General features: G+C 53.7%; 1 protein-coding gene across 1 annotated transcript in view; it reads left to right on the plus strand.

Moving 5' to 3' along the window:
* Nucleotides 1-24,665, plus strand: part of MTSS2 (MTSS I-BAR domain containing 2) — an 83,271-nt gene that overhangs the window by 16,153 nt on the left and 42,453 nt on the right. The window contains exons 2-3 of the mRNA XM_075073832.1: nt 4,242-4,303; nt 8,271-8,344. Coding sequence (XP_074929933.1) covers nt 4,242-4,303; nt 8,271-8,344 — 136 coding nt within the window. The remainder of the gene's footprint in view (nt 1-4,241; nt 4,304-8,270; nt 8,345-24,665) is intronic.

Genomic DNA, 24,665 nt, shown 5'->3' on the forward strand with positions numbered 1-24,665 from the left:
GATGCAGTGAGGAGGATGGAGGTGCTGGGGGGGTTGGGATGCCGAGGGTTGCAGTGAGGAGGATCAGGTTGCGGGGGAGTTGGGATGCAGTGAGGAGGATTGGGATATGGGGTTGGGATGCAGAGGGATGCAGTGAGGAGGATGGGGGTGCGGGGGGGAGGGTTGGATGCAGAGGAATGCAGTGAGGAGGATGGAAGTGCAGCTGCATTCCCAGCACTCGGAGACAGAGATACACATACCTCCAACTCCTGGGTGCTGGTGCTGGGGCGACAGACCGCAGTTCACAGCAGGGCACGTGCCGCAGCTCGAGCCCAGCCACATGAGGAGTGCAAGGAGAAGAGGCTAGACAGTGGCGAGAGAAGCGTGTGCCACGCGACCACTCAACAGCCGCCTGCTGAGTGCTCGTGAGTGGTGCTAGTTCCTCCTCTGCCTTGACCCCGCCACTGGGAGCTGTGCCGAGCCCCCAGCAGCCCCTAAGGCTGGGAGCCGGATGTGCCAGCTGCTTCCGGACCTGGGAGCTGCACGGGCCATGGCGTGGCGCTAGCAGGCAGCCTGCCAGCCCTGCTGTGGCACCGCGATCTGGACATTCAACAGCCCAGGGAGCAGTGCTGACTGGAGCCGTCGGGATTCCTTTTCAGCTGGGTGTTCCAGTCCAAAGCCAGACACCTGGTCACCCTCACGCAGACCCAAAAGCACCTCTGTCCGAAGGCTGACCCCCCAGCTGTGCACGGCTTGTTGCTGTCAGGCTGGAACTGCAGAGTGGCTGAGTTGAAGGCAAGGAAACAAGCCTCCTGCCATCCCAGTCTTCCTTGGGCTTTTCGTTGTATCCATCCATGGCTGTAACTCCTACCTGGGTCGTGTGCCTGGGGCCAAGGAATAAACAGTCTCTCCTTGCACCCTGGCCTGTTCCCAGGAGCTGCCCCTGCCGTGTGGTGCCAGGTCTGCTCCTTGCTTAGGTTATCCGGCCACGCTCTGATGCACCGGCTCATGCTGAGACATTCTGCTGCAGGAGGAGCCCCATGGGGCACCAGGATCAGGCCTTCTGGGAACGCACCTACCCCTCATTCCTTACTGCAGAAACTGGAGCTTGGCCGGGACTGGGCCAGCTAGAATGGTTTGCATTACAGATCCCAAGCAGGGAATCGGTACATCCCAACAGACAGGCTCCAGGCACAGAGGTGATAGGCCAGGAGAGAGCTGGCCCATTGGAACTGATGTGGGCCAAATTGGACTCGGTGACCTAGAGACAAAAGACTCCATAGCCCATTGCAGCACCCACGCCATTCGCTGTCCCAGCTCTGCCTCTCCCTGCGGTATCTGGTCTGGTCTGGCTCTCAGAGGAACTGAGCCCCACAGTGTCCGATGATTGCAATGGGAGCTGTGTGTGCTGAGCACAGGAGAGGCAGTACTGTCCCATGGATTGTGAGCCTGGGAAATTGTTCAACAAAAATGCCTTTTATCGGGAACACCTGTTTGTAAACTGTGACACTCTGTATCTCGGGGGAATGCCCAGGGCCCCCATGTTCATTCTTGTAAAATGATTGTGTGGCATCCAATGCAAAGTTTGTCATGGGTGGCTTCAGAAGGCTCGTGATGCACTGAGCATTGTTGTTACAGTGATGTCATAGTGAGGTTCTAGGTGATAATTTCATGTATGTATGAGGCTGAAAATGTGTCCTCATGGCTTAAAGCAAGCTCAGGCAAAATCTCTCCAGAAGCAGGGGCAGTTCACACCTCCTCACGGCATGTATGGGACAAACCCAGTCCAGCCTTGCAGGAACGAAGGACACTGGCCTAGGTAGCAACAAAGGATCTGTTGGACTCTCGAGTGAGTCAGCCGCCTACTCTTGGTGAGTTTGGGACTGCGGTGAGGTAATATTCACCTGACCGGAGACAGAGGCAAAGCCAATAGAGAAGAAAGAACACGATAAAAGGGACAGACATTTGCCAGGCTCTTCCACTTCCATCTACAGACACCACCACCAAGCAACTGAAGTGCTGATCGAAGGAGAGAGCCTGGCTGAAGAGCAACCATCCAGCCTGTGGTGAGAAGCAGCCAAGTTTATAAGGGCACTGAAAGCATTAAGATCAGCTTAGAATGCGTTTTGCTTTTATTTCATTTAATCAAATCTGACTTGTTGTGCTTTGACTTATAATCAGTTAAAATCTATCTTTATAGTTAATAAATCTGTTGTTTATTCTACCTGAAGCAGTATGTTTGGTTTGAGATTTGTCAAGAGACTCCCCTTGGGATAACAAGCCTGGTACGTATAATTTCTTTGTTAAATTGATGAGCTCGTATAAGCTTGTCATGTCCAGTGAGCCTGACTGGACATTGCAAGACGGAGGTTCCTAGGGTTGTGTCTGGGACCGGAGATATTGGCTAGTGTCATTCGGTTGCAAGTAGCTGGGAGCAGCTGACATGCCAGAGGCTGTGTGAGAACAGCTCAGGAGTGGGGGTTCTGACAGCAGAGCTGGGTCAGGCTGGCTCCCAGTGTCAAGAACTGGGGTGACCTAGCAGATCACCAGTCCAGACAACACCAGGGGAATGTCGCATAGACAGTGAACCGTTTTGCGGGAAAGGGTCGGTTTGGCCAAAGCTCTCAACTCAGAACCAAGTTTTGAAATGGTCGTTACCTTTGGACCCGTTCAGAACTGGTTTCCATTTCACAATGATTTTTCATGTCAAAACATAAGTGAATGGAAGTAAAAATTGCTTTTTAAAATAGTCATAACTGAAGCAAAATGTTGCAGTTGACCAGAATTTAAAAAAAATCTTTTGTGGGGGGTCAGAGGGTTGGGGAGGGGGAAGTGGTGGTGGGGATTTTCAGTTTCCAAAAATGTTTGAGATTTCATCTTTTCCTGCTGATTAATGATGGGAAAAACATTCAAACACTCGAAAATGTTAGTGGACCGGGGAGATGTCTCCCCCCAGCTCTCCCTGTGGTTAGTGCGTTGTAATCTGACTGCAGCGTTAATCAGCCAGCTGCAGGTTTGTTCTGCAGTAAGTGCCTCTGCTTGTATGAGTTGTTTTAAAACACTCAGCCCCTCTTGGCTCCCTGCACTCTAAGACCCCCACACACACAGGCCAGCTGCAGCCAGAGGAGGGGGCTTTGCTCTTATGAGGTCCGGGGAACCCTTTGCTGGGATTCCCCACTTGTAAATCACTGCTCCCGCTGTCCGCTTTCACCCTATGCACCACCACGTTGGCGGTGCGAACCTGCAGCTGCTGAGCTGGGTTAGGCTGGGCTTGCTGGGGTGGGGGAGAGGCTGATTGAATTTCTGCTGTGAGTGTGACAAAGCAAACCCTGAGATGGAGGGATCAACCCTTCCTGAATGGCAATTCATGGATCATTCCAGTCTCAGGCCCTGTCTCTCCTGCATCCCTGCCCTTGGCTGCCGTAAAGCAGCCCCTGCTGTGGTCTAGCCCTGAGCTCTCCTGTAGGATCTGTTGGGTTCTCTGGCTTCAGGGGCCTGTGCAGAAATCCTGAGCTTGTATTGGCTCCGCAGCACCCAGGAGTCAGGGCTCTTTGTGAGATCAAATTCTGGGGTCAATGTCCTCCCTGGGGTAACTCTGTGGAGTACAGTGGGATGGTTCTGGGGTGACAGGACCACCAGTGATATGGGGGTTACACTGCACAGAGGAGACCCTGGGATTCTGAACGGGGGTGGGGAAGGGAAACAGCCCCAGACTGGTCGTCTCTGCCACAAAACTAGCTTGCTGTCCGGCTAACAAGCGGGCAGCCTGGGGGGGCCCTTGGGAACGAATGCTGTGAGCCACATACCTGATGGGAGCTCAGCTCTCTGCCCGGCGGGGGGGTGCTGGTGGTCAGGACAAGAGTCTTGGCGCTGTGAGGCTTAACTTCAGTTCCTTGCACTGCCACAGATTTCCTGTGTGACCAGGGCAAGTCGCTCGGTCTCGCTGTGCCCCATGGGGGAACAGCCCTGCTCTGCTCCTGGAGTGGGTGAGCAGCTCTGCTCCTATGGGGCTGGGGACCAGACGAGCATCTCTCTCGAATCACTGTGCATGGCCAGGCTGGTGTGTGAGCGAGGAGCAGGCCACGCCAGGGCCAGGCCGCGCTGGGGCAGGTGCCCTCCCTTCCCGGGAGGAAGCTGTGCATTTGAAAGTGCCTGGAGTTGTATGGGACATCACTGAGGAACGGTGTGAGGCGCTGGATGCATCCCGGGCTCTGAGAACTCTCCTCTGGTGGTTCATGGCTCTCTGCTTTCTCTTGTTTCAGAGCTCCTACCCCATCTGGGAAGATTTCAACTCCAAGGCAACTAAGCTGCACTCCCAGCTCAGGTGAGTCGTCCCAGGATCTGCACCAGGGTGGTTTGAATGCAGCTGGGAAGGACCGTGCTGTCCCACAGAGCTGACTGAAGGAGGCAGTGCAGAGCAGCTCCGCTCTCCAGCCAGGCCAGGGCCAGCTGCTAGGGAATTCGGGTGACGAAAGTAAGAAGAGAGCTGCAAAGCCTCCCCGGGCATTGCAGAGTCGAGCTCCAGCCCCAGCACAGGGGCTGGCCGCGGCTCTGTAGCCCAACACACCAGGGAGCAGGAGGGTCTGGGCACTTGCCATTCCAACCCCCCATGTGCTGGGCATGCGACACAGAGACTGAACTAGTGACTTGCAAAGGCGAGAGCTCCAAGAGCTTCACAAGCACTCCCAGTCTCAATAGCCTCCCGGGACAGATGGCGAAACAGAGGCGCAGAGAAGATAAGGGAGCTGACCAAGGATACAGAGCAAGGCAGTGGCAGCCGCAGGCTTAGAAGCCAGGGATTTCCCCATCTAGGCCCCTGAGCTGTACTGTGGCCGTACAGCCCCTGGCTGACTGCCGGCCCAGCGCCATGTGCTGTTCCTAGAGGCAGCCAGATGCAGGACCCGATGGAAGCCCTGGGGCAGAGAGTGGCTGGGGTAGGGCCTTGGCATACAGTGCTCCGGCGACTCTGGGCTGCTCCGGGTTGTCCAGGCAGGGCTACTGGGAGTCAGAGCGGCTCCATGCCCTGTCTGTTACATCAGTGACCGGCTGGGCCCTCGACCAGCCCAGCATCCAGGGCATGAGAGTGGCTTAAAGTGCCATTTCCCTGCTGCCCTGGGCTGTGCCCTCGTGCGCTGCCCTCCCAGCCAGCTCTTCCAGTGCCCAGTTACCCAGAACCGTTATCCAGAGCTGCCCAGTCCTTTGGGTGCTCTCTGAACACCTGCTTACCTTGGTTTCAGGGTGCCTGGCTCCTCCAATCTCCCTCGAGCCCCATCCCCCTCCCCTGGGCGCACTTTGTTCCATACAAAGGGCGCATTTAGCTCATCGTCTCTAATTCCCAGTCATGCCTCCCTCAGCGCCCCACTAATAGCCCCAGGCTATTAGCCCCATGGCCGTGGTTCCTGGCCCTGCTTCCACGTAAAGGGGCTTTCGATATTCCTAGCTGTTTGGGCTTTGCCTGGCCTCCTCCTCTGCCTGCTTTGTGCACCTGTCTGCTCTGCTCAGGACTTTCTGACTCATCCTCTGCGCTCTGCAGTGCCTCTCAGTGCTCACTCTCCAGAGCGTGGCTCACTCCCACGGGTTTTCGAGTGGCTGATGGTGGGGGGCCACTACCCCCGGGGCTGAGTCCCCAGACCTGGCTGATTCCCCACCCCAGCATGCTGAGGTGAGGCTCTCAGGCACTGGTGACGGGGAAGCAGTGCGGGCAGACGGGCCCTTTGCTCTGTGCGTTTGGCCCCTCTCGGGCCATGGTGCTAGCTGCGAGGGTGTCGTGATGCCCGCGTGTGGGGCACAGGAGCACGTGCTTGGGGCAGGGGTGTGTGTTGTGTTTCACGCTGAGGTGGGAGGTTTCCTGTTAGGCCTTGGATCTGCCAGTCTTGCTGCTCCAGGACACACCTCTGGGACCAGGCCTGGTTGGCTCCTGCGGGTCCACGGTCACGCAGCGCACTCCAGTTTGCAGACACAGGCAGCAGCGCGGCTTGCTGGGCTGGGCCTCAGGAGCCCTTGGGCAAATCCCTAAAACCAGCTCCTCCAAGGGTTCCTTGAATCCCCAGGGGATTGGGTGCTAAATACTTTTAAGGCTTTGGGCCGTAGGGACTGATTTTCAGATGTGCTGATCTCCCCAGTGTCAACTGAAGTCAATAGTAGCTCAGCCCATCTGCAACTGAAGCCATAGGCCGCTGAGTGCCTCAGTTTCCCCATCTGTGACTTGCAGGTAGTAATGCTGCTTACCCAACTGTGATGGAGTAGGGACTGTCTGTGCAGGGAATGGGAGAGCAGGGGAGGACTTTAGGGGATGGACTATACCGGAGCCTGTAACCTGAGCTAGGTAAGGGAGGGGAAAGGTCAAGTCCTTTGCCCGGGAAGGGGGACAAAGGAAGGGGCTGGCAGGAGGGAAGTAGTTTTGCAGTTTGGGTTTGGGGCTGTGTGGGCGGAATTCAGGGTATCCTAAGCTGGGATCCAAGCACCCTAAACTCCCAGAAGGACTCGATTGAGGGGTCCTGACTGTGCCTGCAAGCTCTGCTGTAACCTGCGTTCCTGTTGTCCAGTAAACCTTCTGTTTTACTGGCTGGCCAAGAGTCACTGTGGGTTCCAGGAAGAGGGGTGCAGGGCCGGACTCCCCCACACGCTGTGACACCAACTTTGTGACGCGCTTTGAGATCTGCCAATGGACAGGGCCATGGAAGGTCTTATTTATTACCATCGGGCCTTGTCACCTTGTTATCCACTCAGCTTCCGACGTCTGATAGAAAAATCCCCTCCCCTGCCCGCCCTCAGGAAGCGCTACTCTTCGAAACGGAGTTAAAGGAGCAGTCACAGTGTGGACGGTTTGTTACAAACTCAGGAAATTCTGTCCTCAACCAATGTAAGAGCCAGAGCAGCTTCAGGTCTCTGCCCTCCTCTCTAGCAGAGAAGATCTCCCGCCACCCTCCAACCTCTCCAGACAAGTGGAGCCTTTTTTTCCTGATCACTTTCTGGCCCTAAAGTTGATCCCTTTGGAGCTCTATCCTGAAACCCTGTATCAGCGACGCCAACTGCAGTCCTGGCCAGTGTCGGTGCCAACTCCCTCTGTCACAGCAACTTGCCTGTGTCTATGATCAGCTGTAACCTGGCTGGGTGCTGCCTGTGAGGTAGCATCTAGCCCCCCATCCTCTCAGCTTGAGCTGCTCAGCAGAGTCCTGGGTGCAAGGCCGGGAGGGGCTTTGCCATGGAGCCGGTTGTGTGGGGGCTGGAGCCTGGGATTGGAGCAGCCAGCGCAGGCTGCTGACGTTGTAGGGTTCCAGCCTTGGTGGGGTGTCAGCGATGAGGCAGCAGAGGGTGCCAACCAGTGGTGATCTGGGAGATCTGTGAGGCTGTAGCGTCAGCTGGGGAGTCAGACGTCGCTGATGTGCTATGGGCACCACCAGCGCTGATGCGGGCAGCTTGGGAAGCGGTCTGGAGCTCCGCCTTTTCTGGTTAGCTGCACCGATGTAGCAACTCTAGTGTAGACTAGCCCTTTGTCTTACAAATCAGGAAGGCTGCTGGGGATTCAGCCTCCTGTGTCTCCCAGGGGTGCTGGAGTCATGTTATTTCCCTGTCGCCGGAGGTCAGGAACACAATAACCCTCACTGGTTCAGCTTGAGGGCTCTGTTTACTGCTAATAGGTAAATTGAGGTAAAGCCCCATTCCTGTGTCTGGGACTGACTGGTTTATCACCTTTACCGAGGCTAGGCGGCTGATCTTAAACATGTTCTAATCGCATCATACAGAGGGAATCCATAACTTCACGTATAACATTAACACATGCATTTTACAGTGATATTAATAACCAGTGTGGTGTTAGCTTTCATAGGATATCTCACAAGGCGTATTTTGTTCAGATATTACTGCAGTTGTGCGTAGGATGTGAATACGGGGTGCCTAGGGTCTCAGCCATTCTCTTGACAAGCAACCTGTGGAACTCACTGCTGCATCAGAACATTGAGCCAAAGGTTGGGGCTGCATAATGGCATGGCTGTTAGCAAAGGTAGCTACTGTGCTGGCTAGGGCAGGGATGAGCTAATCTCGCACTTCAAAGCAAAGGACGATCACAGCAGGGGTCGGGAAAGCATTTCCCCTATGTACAATACTGGGCAACTTGTTAAGGGATATTATTTATGCTTCCTTTGAAGCATCAGATAATAGCCACTGCTGGAGACAGGATATGGTGGGGTGGCCTGTTGTAATTTGAGTGTGTATAGGGATCAGTAGAAGGTGCACTGCATTAGTCCTTCGGACTCCCAGCTGACTTATGTATCCATCTCTTTCTGCCTCAGGACTACGGTGCTGGCAGCAGTCGCCTTCCTGGATGCCTTCCAGAAAGTGGCAGACATGGCCACCAACACACGAGGTAGGACTATGGCTCAGAACCCCCTTGCAGACAGCACACTCAAACCCAGCAGGACTGACACGCCCGTAGCAGACTCCCTACCCAGAGATTTGCTTTCACAGGATTTTTCAGTGTGTGTGTGTGGCGGTGGGGAGCAATATTGTCCATGGAAGACAGGTCGTGAAGCTGGTCCGTCACCCAGCGTGAAGAGTGGACCCCAGGGGACAGAGCTCTGAGGCTACTGGGGAGTGAAAGGGAGCCCAGACAGAGTGACTTTGTCCCTCAGTAGGTAGGGAAGAAGAGAGAAGATCAGATGGGAAGGATGGGCGAAGTGCAGAGAGGCAGTGGATGGACAGATGAGGGGAGAATGGGGACATGGGGATGGGAGGATTGCAATAAACAGGAGGATGGGAGAGGAAGGAGAGACCAAGGCAGGGCTGAAAAGAAGAGCAGTCAGAAGTAGGTGTTGGGTCTGAGATTCCGTGGGGCTCCTCCACCCAAGGCACTGAACCTCGCCTGTGTGGCACCTAGCCATTGTGAGCTCTGTCGATGCTGGCGCACTGCATGGGCATGCACACAGCACTGTATGTGCTCCCAAAGTCTGACATGCCTGGGGCGTCCTGTGAACCCAGCCTGGATTCTCTCTGGTAGCACCTCTCACTCAGGAAGCTGGCGGGGCTGTCCCTGGACGTTACTGTGGGATGCTACAGACCCCACGGTCTCTATGCAGTGGCGCTCCTTTCAGAGAGCTGGAGAGAAAACTTTGGACATTTTCCCCGCAGGAATGTGGGGCCTGATTTTCAGATGTGCTGAACACCCACATCTACTGCCGAAGCCCACGGGAGCTGCGGCTGCTCAGCATCTCTGAAGCTCAGGCCCTTGACTGCATAGACCAAGTCTCAGTCACATGTTCTGTGAAGGTGCTGGGAGGGTTTTGTTCCATCCAAATGAGCAATTTCAGTGTTTGCAGCACTGGTTTGGGGGACTCGTTGCTGACATCTGCCTTCAGCAGTGAGTCAATTTCCTAGTGCAGACAAGGCTTGAATTCCTCAGTTTGGGTAAAGACCAGCTACCGGGCAGTGGGTTGTTGTTGGTTGCTCGAATGATCACTTAGAACAAATGTCATAGTACAAATATAATGCAGTGAACGGAGTGAGTGGACAAACTGTGCCTGGCGTGTGATGTATCGGGCCAGGCTATAAGTGAGTCTCTTTCTCTGTGTTGCTCTAGTCGCACACCCTAGAGTGCATCACCGAGGACGAGCGTGAACTTCAAACACCTGCTCCATCATTTTATGCCTAATGGCTATTGAAGGGAGCGGTGGGAGGAGCAGCCGCATTAGGCCATGCACAGGATTCCCCACCTGTGTTTGAGAGAGGCAGCGCTGTATGCGTAGAGCAGGAGAGCCAGGACTCCTGAGTTCTCTTCCTGGCTGATGTGCTGCCTGGCTTCAGGACTGAGCATCTCTGTGCTTCAGTTCCCCCATCTGTAAAACGGGGCAATGGTGCCTGCCTGCAATGTGAATTTGTTCGTGTTTGCAAGGTGCGTTGGGCTCCCCCGGCAGAGCGGCCGGGGCTGGGCAGGGCAGGGCAGTGGGATTGCCCGGGGATGAGGGCAGTGGGGGCTGCTATGAGGGCAGTGGGGGCTGCTGCTGATCAGATGTTCGCAGCGTCCCCGTTCTCCTGCCTCTCTCACCTGAGCAGCCACTTCAACATTAAGAAGCAAAGAGTGGAAGCCAGTGTCAGGATCTTGTTGGGCAGGGGGTTCGCCAGCCCCCTGGGAGTTACTGACCCGCTCCCAGGAGCCCGGCTGGAAGCTGGGCTCATCTTGCCTTGACCCCCACTGGCTCCATTCGCAAAGGTTCCTTCTTCACCTTTAGAGGCCCTGTACCAGGTCTGGCCTCTCTGCACCACACTACAGATGTGTTTGTGTGTCTTGTCCCCCCGCGCCCCGCCTCACCACCTCCTTCACCCTCCCCGACTGCAGCCAAGGTGCAGGACCCCCTGTGAAGGAGCAGGAAGCGAAGCTGTGGACAGATGTCAATGTGATTATCGGAGACTGGGGCACAGGAAATAGAAAAGCCAGCAAAGCAAGGCTGGGATTTAGAAAGGAGGTCAGATACCACTGAGGACTGGGGAGAGGGCTCAGGCCAAGGCTGCTGGCTCCAGCAGCTCCTAGCTGGGACCTGAGGTTTGGGTGGGGTCATGGAGATGGGGACAACCCAAAACACAGAGAATTGTTCTTCACAGAGCTTGTGTTGTTCTGAGTTATCCCAGGGTTGCTCTCCCGGATAGCTTGGGTGCATGAGCTGCTTGGTGCCTGATCCATGGGCTGATTTGGTTTTCGACCAAGAGGGGAGAGGCCAGTGGCATGAGGACATCCCTAATCTCCTGTGACATCCCTGTGTGTTTACCTCCTACGCATCCTCACACCCCACTGGCCTCCTGCTCACTGTGTCTCTGCCCAGCGATCAGGAGCGCCGCCAGCTTTTTTGGCGCCCTAGGCGGCGGAAGGTCCCGCCTCCGAAATACCGCTGACGACCGGGGCGGCCGCCACTCCCCAAATGTTAGCACCCTAGGCAACCAGGTAGGTTGCCTAATGGGTTGCACCGGCCCTGCCAGTGATACTATTGAGGGGTAGTCAATGGAAACCGTGAGGGAGCAGCTATGGGGAGGGGACTCTTGGAGTGACATGCACTTCCTGACACACCTATCTGTGTGTGCCAGGGGTGGGCCTGGCAGAATGCATTATGAGTGATTATTTGCATAGGCAAATGAGATCCTCCCCCAGTGGGGAAACTAGGTGACTACGGCACTGGCCTCTCCAGATCTGATTGGATTTGATCTGCGTCGGACGGCGCCTGGCCCTGTGACAGCGGCTATCCTCAGTGTAGCCAGCAAACCCAGACTGAAGAGAGAGAATACAACTGATGCTTAACTTACAATGCACCCAGCACCCTGACCCGCTCAGGCACTGCAGTTTGGGGTGGGCTGAGGAGAACCGGACGGGACTAAGACCCAGGACACGGTGTGCCGAGGGCTGGGATTGTCAGACCAGTTAAAAACCCTCATTGGTAACCAGTCCGCGAACCCAAGCTGTCTCGCCTCCTTGGGGCCAGGGCCTGGTCTCTCAAGCAGGGCTGGGGTCCGTGGCTGAGGTGTAGTTCTGGACTGGGTCACCAGGGCTACAGTGCAGTTCCATGCGGTGGGGCTGTCTCCCTGGCCCAGCCGAAGGGAAGCAGTGTGGACCGTGACTGTGTGGGGCAGCTTCTCCTCCCAGAGCGCTAGACTCGACTGGGCAGGGCTGACGGGCGGCATGGCCAGGCTGTGCTGGCACCTGGGGCCAATAGTGTGTTTTTCCCCGTAGTTTGTTAGCTTTGCTCCCAAACATGGCGGGACCCTCGGGTGGGCTCTCGGAGCACAGATGCTTCCCTGTGGGGCATGGAAGAGCTGCAATGGCAGACAGGGCCGTAGAGGACAGGGCAGATTGCTTTCTGGGGACAGCGTGGTTCTGACACATTCGGACCACACAAGACATTGCTAATGCCAGCTGCGGGGTGCTGCGTCTTGGTTGGATTCAGGCTACTCCAGGGCTGAATCTGACCCCGTCTTCTCCACTAAGGCACAGAGGTGGCACTTGAAGCTTGGGTTTGGTCTGCCATGGAGCTCTGCAGTTGCAGCAGGGCTGGGTTTGGCCCATTGTGTGGTCTGGCTGTCACTGATCAGTATGACATCTGGCTCCCTGGGGTCTCTTCTAAGAGGACAAGAAAATCCAGGCCAGGTTCAGTTGTGAGAATCAGCTGTGACAGCAGTTCACGAGTCAGTTCATGCGTGTGTCACTGTGTTATTGGAAAAAGAGCTAGAAATGGGTTCAGACCTCCACATGGAATGAAGTCTGAGTATTGCCACGAAGAGGAGAACCTGAATGTTGGTGCTCGGCTGGAATGGGTTGTGGGGCAGCCTTTGAGAGGCGCAGACCATGAACTGGATCACTGGGCTGACATGTAATGGACTCTGCCTTTGCCTGATCCTCTGCAGTGACAGAGGGCGTGAGCAGAAAAGCAAAAGTCTCTCTGAGGCCAGAAGCTGGGAGTCACCAGCCTGGGGAGCAAAGTCTCTCAGCACCAGTGTGTGAGTTAGGGTGAAGGAGACACGTTCCCCTGCACTATAACCAGTTATCGCACACTCCACATGCTAGCGCTGCCTATCTCCCGTTCTTTCCTCTAAAGAGAGCAGTGTTTCTTCTGTTGGGCCCCCGTCTCCTCTCAGTGCACAGCTAGTGAAACGTGCCAGCACGGGAACCTGCACTGGCCCATGACGGAGTGAGCTCCCCACGCTGGCCCTGCGAGAGCTGAATTGGGCCAGTTAGCTGCCATCTGGGCAAATCAGGCCTGGAGGAAGCCCTGATTAGGGGAGCTCACCTGTGGGGAGCAGGTAGGGCTTGTATAAAGACAGGATCAGGGGACTGGAGCACATGACTTAGGAGGAGAGACTGAGGAAACTAGGCTTGTTTAGTCTGCAGAAGAGAAGGGTGTGGGGGATTTGATAGATGCTTTGGAATCCCCTTTCAGGTAGCTGAAAGAGGATGGATCTAGACTGCTCTCAGTGGTGGCAGATGACAGAACAAGGAGCAATGGTCTCAAGTTGCGGTGCAGGAGGGAAAAACTTTTTCACTAGGAGGGTGGTGAAGCACTGGAATGGGTTCCCTAGGGAGGTGGTGGAATCTCTTTCCTTAGAGGTTTTTAAGGTCAGGCTTGACAAAGCCCTGGCTGGGATGATTTAGTTGGGGATTGGTCCTGCTTTGAGCAGGGGGTTGGACTAGATGACCTCCTGAGGCCTCTTCCAACCCTAATATTTTATCTTCTTCTAGGAGAGTGGAAGCAGAGGGGGCTGCAGTCACTCCTAGGGGAAGGGAGGTGAGTCGGGGCCTATAGAAACAAGCCCATGGTTACTCTGGGGAGAAAGGAGGTGAGGGCCAGAAGGTGAGGAAACGGATCATGGAAAGGCGGCAGGGTTAAGGCACCCTGGCAGCTCCGATCAGGCCGTTAAAAGTCCGTTGGCGACGCAGGCAGGCTCCTTACCTACCTCCGCGTGACTCCCAGGAGGCTGCTTGCATCTTCCTCTGGCTCCTAGGTGGAGGGACAGCTACTGCTGGAGCTGTGTGTGCTGCCCTTGCCCCCAGCGCCAGCTCAGCTGCTCTCATTGGCTGGGAACCGTGTTCAATGGGAGCTGAGGGGGCGGTGCCTGCAGGCACGGGCAGTACAGAGAGCCATGTGGTCACGCCTCTGCTTAGGAGCCGGAGAAAGATATCGACAGCTTCCCGGGAGCCGCCTGAGGTAAGCACTACCTGGAGCCCGAACCCCACACCCGGTCCTGCACCCCAAACACTGGCCCCACTCCAGAACCTATGCCCCCAGTGGAGCCCTCACTCCCGCCCCCCTCGGATCCCAATCCCCTGCCCCAGCCTGGAGCCCCCTCCTGCACCCCAAACCCTGGCCTCACCCCAGAGCCCGCACCCCAACCCCCTGCCCCAGCACCTTGAACTCCTTGTTTCTGGCCCCACCCTGGAGCCTGCACCCCCAGCCCAGAGCCTGTACCCCTTCCCACATCCAACCCCCTGCCTCAGCTCGGAGCCCCCTCCTGCAGCCCAAGCCCCTCATCCCCAGACCCATCCCAGAGCCCTTACCCACAGCCAGAGCCCTCGCCTCCCCCTGCACCACATGCTCCTGCTCCATCCCAGAGCCCCCTCCTGCACCCCGAACCCCTCATTTGTTGCCCCACCCTGGAGCCAGCACCCCCCAGCCCAGAGCCCATACCCCCTCCCACACCCCAACCCGCTGCCTCAGCTCGGAGCCCCCTCGTGCAGCCCAAGCCCCTCATCCCCAGCCCCATCCAGAGCCTGTACCGCCAGCTGGAGCCCTCACCTCCCCCTGCACCCCAAGCGCCTGCCGCAGTGCTGAAAGTGAGTGAAGGTGGGGGTGAGCAAGCGACGAAGGGAGAGGGGATGGAGCGAGCAGGGATGGGGCCTCGGAGAGGGGTAGGGCGGGGTGTCGGGGAAGGTATGGGGCAAGGCATCGGGGAAGGGGCAGGTCGTGGGGCAGGGATGTTCGGTTTTGTGCCATTAGAAAGTTCACAACCCGAGGCAGGGTGCAGATCCACACTTTGGCTGCTGTTTGGAGGGTGCCTGAGCTAGAACCGGGAGTAGAGGACAGGCCCAGCCACCTGCTGAGAGAGCAGCACCTGGGGCAGCGCATGGGATGGGAGGGCTGCTGCCCTTTGTTACACAGTGACCTGGCCAGAGGGCCAAGTCACGCAGAGGTGCTGGGGTTCATGGAGCAAGAGCAGGGCCGCAGAGGGAGGAAGAGATGGCGCACAACTGCTGGAAGGGATGTCGGCCGTGCAAAACTAATCCCCAGAAGCGCCAGGAGGAGGCGCTGTCCTGCAGTGAGTAGAGCACCGGGTCACATAACACAGGACAGGGGCAGTATGCGCTGTCGCGGAAAGACGCCCCTGCCGAATCCCTGCCCTGGAGGACACAGGCTGCGTGGCCCATTCAGACCACTCTGCTGAGGCTGCTGCTTGGTGTGGCCGGCCACCAACCGCTTGTTTCACGGCGGCCACCAACCATCAAGATGGTGACAATAGGTGGCCAGGCCTGGCCGGAATCTGAGCCAGCACTGAGGAGAAAGGTTGCACAGCCCCATTTCTGACTCCCTAGCCCACAGAAAGCGCCATCTGAAGCGTGACCCTCCAAACAGACCCGGGACAAGGTGAGCCAGACCCAGGTCTGTGGCCTCTCACAGGGCTCCCACCTCCGACCACAGAGGTTTGGTGTAACAGAGGCGGCGTTCCTCCTGTCTGGCCCCAGCCACGTGGAGCTGTAGGGCTCTGCCTCCCTCCCACCCCACGGGTGCTTCAGGAGCCGAGTTAGTGGCATGTGGCACAGTCCAGGAGATGCTGCTGAAGTGCCCCACATTGCCAAACAGCTTCTCTCTACGCCCTGTGTCTCCTTGCATGGCTTCCCGTCACCTGAAGTGATCTGCCCACAAGAGGCAGCAGCCGCTTCCTCAACTCCCTTATTTCCCAGCCCTGCGAGATCTACTGTCTTTCACTCTCTTTCTCCCTCTCTCGTGTGGCTGTCCAGACCCATGGGTGGCAGCGAGGCTCTGGGCTTCCCAGGCCTGGAGGCCTGATGCTGTGAGTATAGGCGTGGCCCACTTCGCTGGCACTGCGGACGCTCTGCACCAGGCAGGATTAGACCCTGGATCAGTACCATAGGATAGGGCGGTGGTTCTCCACCTCTAGCAACTATGATGAGGCAAGGCCAGATGGCTACAGTAAAGTACTGAGAAACAGGTATGTTAGCCCCAGGCTAAACAAATCCCTAGGACCATGGTAACCAAATGGCAGTTGCTCCAGGTTAATCAAGGCATTTTGCATACAAAGTTACTTACGAAGGAATTGACAGTGACAATTACCAGACTGTGCTCATATAGAGATGCAGTAGACCATCCCAGCTATCCAGTTTGTAAGTTAGACAGACTGTCATTTTATGCAGGGCAGTGCCTGGAGCAATTAAGACTTTTTAGAAGCAGTGGATAGCTACTTTTAAGTTAGAACACTGCCAGCCAATCAGGGCAGGCTTATCAGGGCACCTGGTTTAAAAAGGAGCTCACCAGTCAGGCAGGGGAGAGCCAGAGGAGAGTAGTGCTGAGTGAGGAGCTGGGCAAGAAGGCAGGAGCTGAGAGTGAGAGAGTGTACTGCTGGAGGATTAGGAGGCAAGCATTATCAGACCATCAGGAGGAAGATCCTGTGGTGAGGATAAAAAGTGTTTGGAGAGGCCATGGGAAGTAGCCCGGAGTTGTAGCTGTCATGCAGCTGTTACAGAGGCACTATAGACAGCGCAATCCACAGGGCTGGGCTGGATCGGATAGCGGGGAGGGGGATACGGGGGGCTCTTCTTCTTGTGTATTCATACCCTGGCCGGCGGTCTCTCGCCCGTGTCACAAAAAAAAATCATTCGCTATTAAGTTAGAAAAAATGAAATATTAAGTATATAGAAAGGAATATAAAGATTTCTTGGGGCTTTGTGTGTGTGTGTGTTGCTTTCTGCATTCAGAAACTGGCTGAAACTGGGCTTAGGACTGGTACCCTCCAAAAGGTTCTGTGTTTATTTGTAAAATCTTTGTAAATGCAGTGAAGGAGGTGTCACTAATGGAATTATTAACAATCCAGTGACACCTAAAATACTTAACAGCAAAAACTGAAAGCTGCAAAACAGACCATAAGGAGAACTATTGTAAGGTAAGAACTGCTTAGAGGTAGTGGGTTTGTAGCCCAGTGGGTTTTAGTTTGTCTTTGTTCATAGGTTTCACCCCACTCGGATTTAGAGTATAAGATGTAGGGACTCTGCATGAAGAAACCTAAAGCTAAATAGCAGCTTAGATTAGTGTTGCTGCCCCCCCCGCACACTCCCAAGTACTAATCTTCTGGGTATCTTGAGAGACTTTTCACCAATTCTGTTGAACCTGATACAAACCCTTGATTTAAAGCAAGAAAGAATACTCCTTCCTCCCTTCCCACCCAAATCCTGGTGAGTCCAGATCCAATCCCCTTGATCATAAAAAAACGGGGAAAAATCAATCTGAGTCTTTTTAAAAGCTGGCTTTTAATTAAAGAAAAGAAAGGGCCTAAGAAAAAAATCTCTGGTAGACAGTATACAGCGATCTAACAGACAACAGATTTAAAACACAGGATGTTCCCTGGGCAAAAGCTTATTACACACAAGAATACCACATTTGATTATTCCTGATGCCAAGAAGCTCAAAAGAACATAAACATAAAATTTATCCTTTCTAAAACCTTACTGACTCTGATAAAGGCTGGTTTCTTGATCTTTTTCACTTCTTGAAACTGAAACGACTCTAAAACAAAGGAAAATTCCTCTTCCTTTTGAACATTGTTCCCCCATTGGTTCCTCTGGTCAGGGTCAGCAAGGTGGTGAACTTCTTAACCTTTCAGTAGAGATTACCCTTAATATTTTTATGAAGCCTTTATTTTGTAGGGGGTCTTGAGAGAAAAGCGTTAGGCAATTGGGAAAGCGCACAGCTAGGCCACCCCAGTCAGGCACAGCTGGCTAAAAAAGATTGTGAGTAGGAGCTAGAGTCTCTCTCAAACGTGGGAGAAAGAAGGACTAGCCTGCCTTGAGCAAGGTACTAAAGGTTGAGAAGTGATGGGAAGCAAGACGGAGCTAGGGTTGCAGCTGGGCAATTCAGGCTGCAGCCCTTGTCAGGCTAAAGAGAGGTATGGGCTGCAGGGAAGCCAGCAGGTCCAACTCCCTTGCCAGTGATGAGCAGATTCATAGACTCTAGATGGAAGGGACCTCGAGAGGTATTGAGTCCCAGTCCCTGCCTCAGGCAGGACAAATACCGTTAGACCATCCTATAGAACATTTATAAACCTACTCTCAATATCTCCAGGGATGAGATTCCACAACCTCCTAGGCAATTTCATGTGTTAACTACCCTGACACTTAGGACTTTCCTAGTCACAACTAATTCCTTGCTGCGTTTAAGCCCATTGCTTCTTCTTCTATCAATTAGAGAAGGTGAACAAGTTTTCTCCCTCCTCCTGAATGAACCCTTTTAGATACTTGAAATGCTAATGTCCCTCTCAGTCTTTATTCTTTTCCAACTAAATAAACCCAATTCTTTCCAGCTTCCTTAATAGGTCAGTTCTCAAGCCTTTATCATTCTTGTTGTCTCTCTGGACGCTCTCCATTTTCTCCACATCTTTCTTGAATGCGGTGCCCAGAACTGGACAAATATCCGTTGAGGCCTAACGCACGCAGAGTTACCGGAAGAATACTTCTCGTGTCTTGTTTAACACAACTGTTAATGCATCCCGAATCAGTTGCTTTTTTGCAAACATATCACACTGTTCTCATAGATTAGCTTCTGGTCACTATGACCCTAGATCTTTCTACCAACTCCTTCGTAGAAGTCATCTCCCATTTATATGTGTGAAACTGATTTTCTCTAAGTGAAGCATTTGCATTTGTCTTTATTGACTTCATCCGGTTACTCAGACCATTTTCCAATTTGTCCAGATCATTTTGAATTTTGACCCTGTCTCCAAAAGAGTTGCAATCCTCCACTTGGTATCGTCTGCAACTTAATAAGCGTACTTTCTATGCAACATCTAAGTCGTTGATGAAGATATTGAACAGAGTCGATAAAAACAGACCCTGCGGACCCCATCTTGGTTATACCTTCCAAGCAGGATTGGGAGCCATTAAAACTACCTCTGAGACGGTTATCCAGCCAGTTATGCACCCACCTTTTAGCCCCATCTAATGTATTTGCCTAGTTTATCGATAAGGACATGCGGAACCGATCATAATACCTTACTAAAGTCAGTATACCATCATCCAAGCTTCTCTCTTATCCAAAGACCATTATTATAACAAAGCTAACAGATTGTTATGAATGATTTTTTTTTTTTTTTTTGTTTTTTTCTTTCCAAATCCCTGCTGGCTATTCCTATTACCTTACCACTTTCCAAGTGTTTGCAGAGATGTTCTTAATTAATTGCTCATTATCTTTCCTGCCAGAGTTAAACTACTGGTCTGTAGTTGGCCTGTTGTTTTTATTTGCTTTCTATAGATTGAGCACTATTTTGCCCTTTTCAGTCTTCTGGAATCCTCTCCTGTCTCCCTGAATTCCAAGATAAAGCTAGATTCAGATACTTCTCTATTAACTCTTGAGTATTTCTAGGATGCATTTCATCGACCTGGTGACTTTTGCGAGGCATCTAATTTTTCTAAGTGATTTTTATTGTCTTTTTTATTTAACCTATCCCACTTCACATAAGTATTACTATGTAGACATCTCGACAGACTTCTCAGTGAAGACCAAAACAAAGAAGTATTAAGATCTCTGCATTTCCAGTTTATGTTACTGTTTCTCTCCTCACTGAGCAGTGGGCCTACCTGTCCTTGGTCTTCTCTTTGCTTTAATGTGATAACAAGTCTCTTGTTTCCATTTATCCAAGCTAGTTTGAGCATTTTGTGCTGCCTGCTAATCTTGCCCTACATTCCTGGTTGTTGCTATATTCATCTTGTAATTTGACCTGTTTCCATTTTTTATAGGACTCCTTTATTTTGTAGTCATACAGATCTCATGTTCAGACAAGTGGTTCTTTTGCACATTTTCTATCATCTTCTACCCATCGAATAGCTTGCCGTTTTGGGGCCTTAATAGTGTCCCTTTGAAAAAAACTGCCAACTCTCTCAGTTGTTTTCCCCTCAGTCTTGAGTCCCATGGGACTTACCTATTGCAGCTTTCGACTTACCAAAATCCACCTTCCTGAAATCCATGTCTCTATTTGCTGTACTCCTTCTACCTTTCTTCAGAATTGCACCATGATTTCATGATCACTTTCACCCAGCTGCCCTCTACTTTCAATTCTCAACAAGTTTCTCCTTTGTTAAAAGTAAGTCTAGAACAGTTCCCTAGTACTTTTTCAACTTCTGAATAAAAAGTTGTCTGCAATGCAGTCCAAGGAACTTATGGAAGTCTGGCCTGCCGAGTTATTTTCAACATAGTATCCGGATAGTTGAATCCCATCACCACAAATCTTGGCTTTCGTGATTTTGTTAGTTTTTAAAAAAGCCTCATCCACCTCTTCACCGGATAGGTGGCCTAGTAGACTCCTAAAACATCACCCTTGTTTTTTACTTTCATCCTAATCAGAGACTTAACCTTCGTCTCTATGTTCATCTCACCTCAGTCCAAGTGTGTACCGTTTTAATATTAGAGCTACTCTCCTCCCTTTTCCCTTCTATCCTTCTGAGCAAACTAATACCCATCCAACAACATTCCAATAATGTGTATCACCAAGTTTCAGTGATGCCACATGTCATAGTTGTATATTTAATTAGCATTCCAGTTCTTCCTGCTTATTACCATATTCTACATTTGTATATACGGCATCTAAGATACTGGTTTGATCCTGCTCTCATTTTGCTTGACACTATTTCTCTATCTTCAGTATAGCCCACGCTCCCCTTGTTCGACCCATCTCCGGTATTAGTTCCACTTTACGTGGGTTTGGCTCACTGTCCGTCGAACTAGTTTAAAGCTCCTCACTAGGTTAGGGCCAGTCGTGTCAAACAAGCTTTCCCTTCCTCAAAAAGTGATCGCCATCTCTGCTAGCAGTCCTTCCTCAAATAGCATCCTGTGGTTGACGGAAGCCAAAGCCTCTGGCAACACCATCTTCGCAGCCAGGCATTCACATTCCCGGCCTACCTTTGACAGGAAAATCGAAGAAAAATACCATCTGTAGTCTCCAAACTCCCAGAGCCTGTAGTCAGCTCTTGTCGCTCAGCGTCACAACTTGCAGTATCATTTTGCCACATGGTTGGTAGATGGGAGTAAGTAGTCCAAGAAGGCCGGATAATCTCACAATGCGCTCTGTAACATTCAGATATGGGCCCCGGCCAGGTAGCATAACTCCCGAGAAGTGAATGCAGGGTGACAAGATGGACGCTCCGTCCCTCAGTACTTATTAATAATTGCCTATAATACTTATTAATAAGTAGTTGACAGTCCTAGTCTGGCCAGTGAGTAGGGGCTAATGATGACTGGCAGTAGCATCTAGGCAAGGTGGGGATAAGGTTGGGAATCCCCTGGAGGGGAGAATCACATGTGGGGTACTGCAGGGCCAACACCCCAGGAAAGGGACCAGTATCCGGGAAGGACACGGGGCCTGCAGCAGGTAGACACTGGCCAGAGGAGTGTCCATATGCTGGGAGAGATAATTTCCCCAGATGAATCAACTGGCACGGATGCTCCTGTTGGTCTCACTCACACAATTATTATTTATGCTTTGCCTTATATTCAGCAGTAGCAAGAAACTATGGCTGTTCCTGGTAAGAATAGCTTCAGAAAGTTAACAAGATTGAGACTTTGAACAGTAAACAAGCCAAAGAAAAACAAGTTTTGGAGCTGAAAATAGAGTTAAGGGAAGTTTGACACAGGTAAATGATTCACCACCGAAATTCCCCCCCCCCCCCGAGCCTCTGCCCCCTGACTGTCCCTGGGACTCTTTGCCCCTTATCCAAACCCCCGCCTCGCCCCTCTCCCGGAGCCTCAGCGCACCGTGTCCAGGAGCAGCCCTGGACAGCGCTGCAGCAGCATGGCTCCAGTGGGCCCTGACCTCCCACCAGTCGGCCTGGAGCTCGCAGCCCCACCCCCTTACCACATGGCTCCGAGCGAGGAGGAGCTCGGGCCCCACTGGAGCAACACTGCTTTAGCTCTGTGCAGGGCCGCTCTCCCTCTCCTCCCTCGGAGCCACAGGAGTGCTGCGTCCAGGAGCTGCCCTGGCCCCGGACAGCGCTGCAGTGGCATGGCTCGGGGGGGACCAAAGATCACAGCTCCGCCCCCTTACCATGCAGCTCTGAGCGGGGAGGAGCTCAGGCCCCGCTGGAGCCACGCTGCTTTAGCTCTGTCCAGGGCCGTTCCTGGACGCGGTGTGCTGGGGGATGGGGGAAGGCGGAGGTGGGGCTGGAGTCGGAGCATTCTCGTGGGGGCCGGGCCTGGGGCAAATTGCCCCACTTGCCCCCCCCGTCTGAGCGGCCCTGCTTTTCTCCAGCAGGGCTGGGCATGGAGATCCTGGGGAGGGGCTTGTAGTTTGGAGCAGAACCGAGGTTCTAGGTTTGGCTTCCCAGGTGTGTTGTCTGTGTTGTGCAGGAGCTCAGACTGGATGATCATCGTGGTCCCATAATAATCTGTGACTGGTCTCTGTAGGTCAGTAGCTGATTGTCCTTATGAGCTTTGTGCCTTCTGAGGGCTGCCTGTGGGATCCAGCCTCCTTAGGGGACCTCCTCTGCCCAGGTACAGAAATGCTGTGAGGAGACCAGCTTTCACCTCAGTTCCCCCCACCCCAGAAATGTCTCCCTAAGACAATGAACCCTTGTGAAAAGCATAAACCCCAGTGCTCCAAACTGCCCACTCCTCTGCTGTCAGCTACCCAGCTGGCAATCTGGGGGATGGGCATTTCTGGGGCGCCTGGCTCCCGCTTTTGGCATCTCAGAGCCCCGCTTTCCACTGCTCGGCTTGTTCACAGCAGATGGTCCCAGCCTGTTTTCCAGAACTCGGTATCCAGGCCATCTGGAGCTGTGCAGGCAGGAGGCAGCTTTAGCTGGAATCAGATTTGTCTACAGACACACTAGCCTACTGCACTGCTATGGATTAGATCGGTTAAACACTTAACTCCTCTTGGCAGCATACGCCTGGCCCTCTCTGAGCCTGCCGTATCTTGGGATGCCCTGCAGGATGCCAGCTGCTGCTCCCCACAGCCTGGCTGCCAGGGCACAGGCGGAAACCCAGGGCATGCAGCATGGGAACACAGGCAGAGTCTAGGCATGGAACCCAGCACCAGGTCCGAGCGAGTCACCTGTGTGGGAGCAGAGAGACGGAAGAGGAGTGTCGGGACAAGGGTGAGAAGAGCGAGGAGCAAGTGACCAAGGGTGGGGCGGCCAGGGGATGGAGAAGAGACACCAGATGGACATAAGGACCAACAAGGCAGAGTCAGGGAGCAGTGGGAAGGGCAAGCCCCAGCTCAGACCTGCCACTCAGCAGGTGTGGGGAGCGCTGCCTGACAGCCCATCAGTCATTCGCCAGCACCTCTCCGCCAGGCAGTGAGCTGCCCTTAACCAGCACCTGCCCTGGAGCCCCCGGCACAGGCAGAGGGAGCAGAGGTGGAGAGTGCAGTCAGGGAATGGGGCATGGGGCTGGGTGGGGAGGTCCCAGCGACAAGGATGAAGGGCACAGATGGGAGAGGGGGAAGGGGGCCTATGCCCAGCGGAGCTGGCCCTGGAGGGGGTGGGGTAGTGATACCCTAGTGTGAAAATGGCAACTGTCTGGGTCTGGGGGCTGATGAGGACAAGCGTGCCAGGCCTACAAGGGGCAGCCCGTGGAGGGCAGGGTTCACACAGTGCCGCCAGAGCCCCCTGAAGGGGTGGGGTTGCAAAGGCAGGGGCCAGAGAGGCTCAGTTGTGACAGCCGTTGCTGCGTTTCTGCAGCCTGAGGAAGAAGCTAGTGATGGCGTTAGATGTGCCCCAGCCACTTGTAAATGCACGGTACCTGCTCTTGGCTGGCTGAGCATGGGGGTCATTGAACGCAACCCCCACTCCAACCCGGATGTCAGTTCCCAGCGCTCCGGGAAAGGGGGACCAGGAGCTGTAGTTCTGACTCCCGGCTGGCATGGTGGGGGTGATGGGGCCTCACTGGAGGTGGCCACATTACCTGGAGTGATTGAGCTGGATGTTGCCTGGGTTCCAAGCCCTGAATGGAAAGGGGCAGGGGGGGCTGCCACTTGTACTTTCTCCCCAAAGGAGCTGTCCTGGCAAGTTCTCAGCCCAGCCAGCAGGCAGGTGGGAAGGGCAGTCTGCACGTCAGCAGCCCCAACTGAAAGTAGGCTTTATTCCTTGCCTCAGTTTCTGCATGCTGCCGCTGTGCCTGCACCCCCCTTCCACGTCCAGCTGTCCCTGCCCACCATTACAGCAGCTGTGGCTCTGCTGCTTCTGTGCTGGGCCCAGCAGCAGGCCGGGCTGGGGGAGAGACGTGGCTGTGGTCACAGTCTGGAGCAGAGGCTGAGCACCTACATCTCCCATCGGTCAATGTGGCATCTACAGTGCAGCTGCGAAGCTCAAATGGATCCTGTACAAACAGGCCCATCCCCCCGAGGCTGTTGAACGCTGGGGATTGTCAGGGTTCCCACAGCCCTGGGTCACCGTGCAAAGCGTCTGCTGGCTGGTACCCAGAGGGCACAGACCTACCTTATGCAGCTGCGTAGAGGTGCTCGCTAGAGGATTTGCACACATGCAGAGGCCCCTCCCCCCTCCCCAAATGCCTTGCAGATGGAGCTCCACCAAAGTTTGGGACATTTGCCTCGGTGCCGTTATTGGAACATGGAGTCTGAGCACTGAGTCTGTAATTTCCAGTGCCCATCTGTCATAAACAGAGAGCTAAGGGTTAATGTTTCTTTTACCTGTAAAGGGTTAACAAAGGGAACCAAACACCTGACAAGAGGAGCAATCAGGAAACAGGATTTTTCAAAGCTATACAATTTAAAGTACTTATAGCCAATTACACTAAAGACTCCACCAGCCAGAACAACGACGCACTACAGCAAAACATTTAAAAGACTATATTTGCTACCTATTGTACTTCAACTGGGAAACAGAAGATTAGAAGGACTGGAAATAGATCCTCTCATGCTGAGAGAGCACAGAACAGCCAAAGACCCAAGACCAGAAAACCCCAAATTCCCTCCCTTAA

The sequence above is a fragment of the Chelonoidis abingdonii genome, chromosome 19 (assembly GCF_003597395.2).
Source record: "Chelonoidis abingdonii isolate Lonesome George chromosome 19, CheloAbing_2.0, whole genome shotgun sequence".
Lineage (NCBI taxonomy): Eukaryota > Metazoa > Chordata > Testudines > Testudinidae > Chelonoidis > Chelonoidis abingdonii.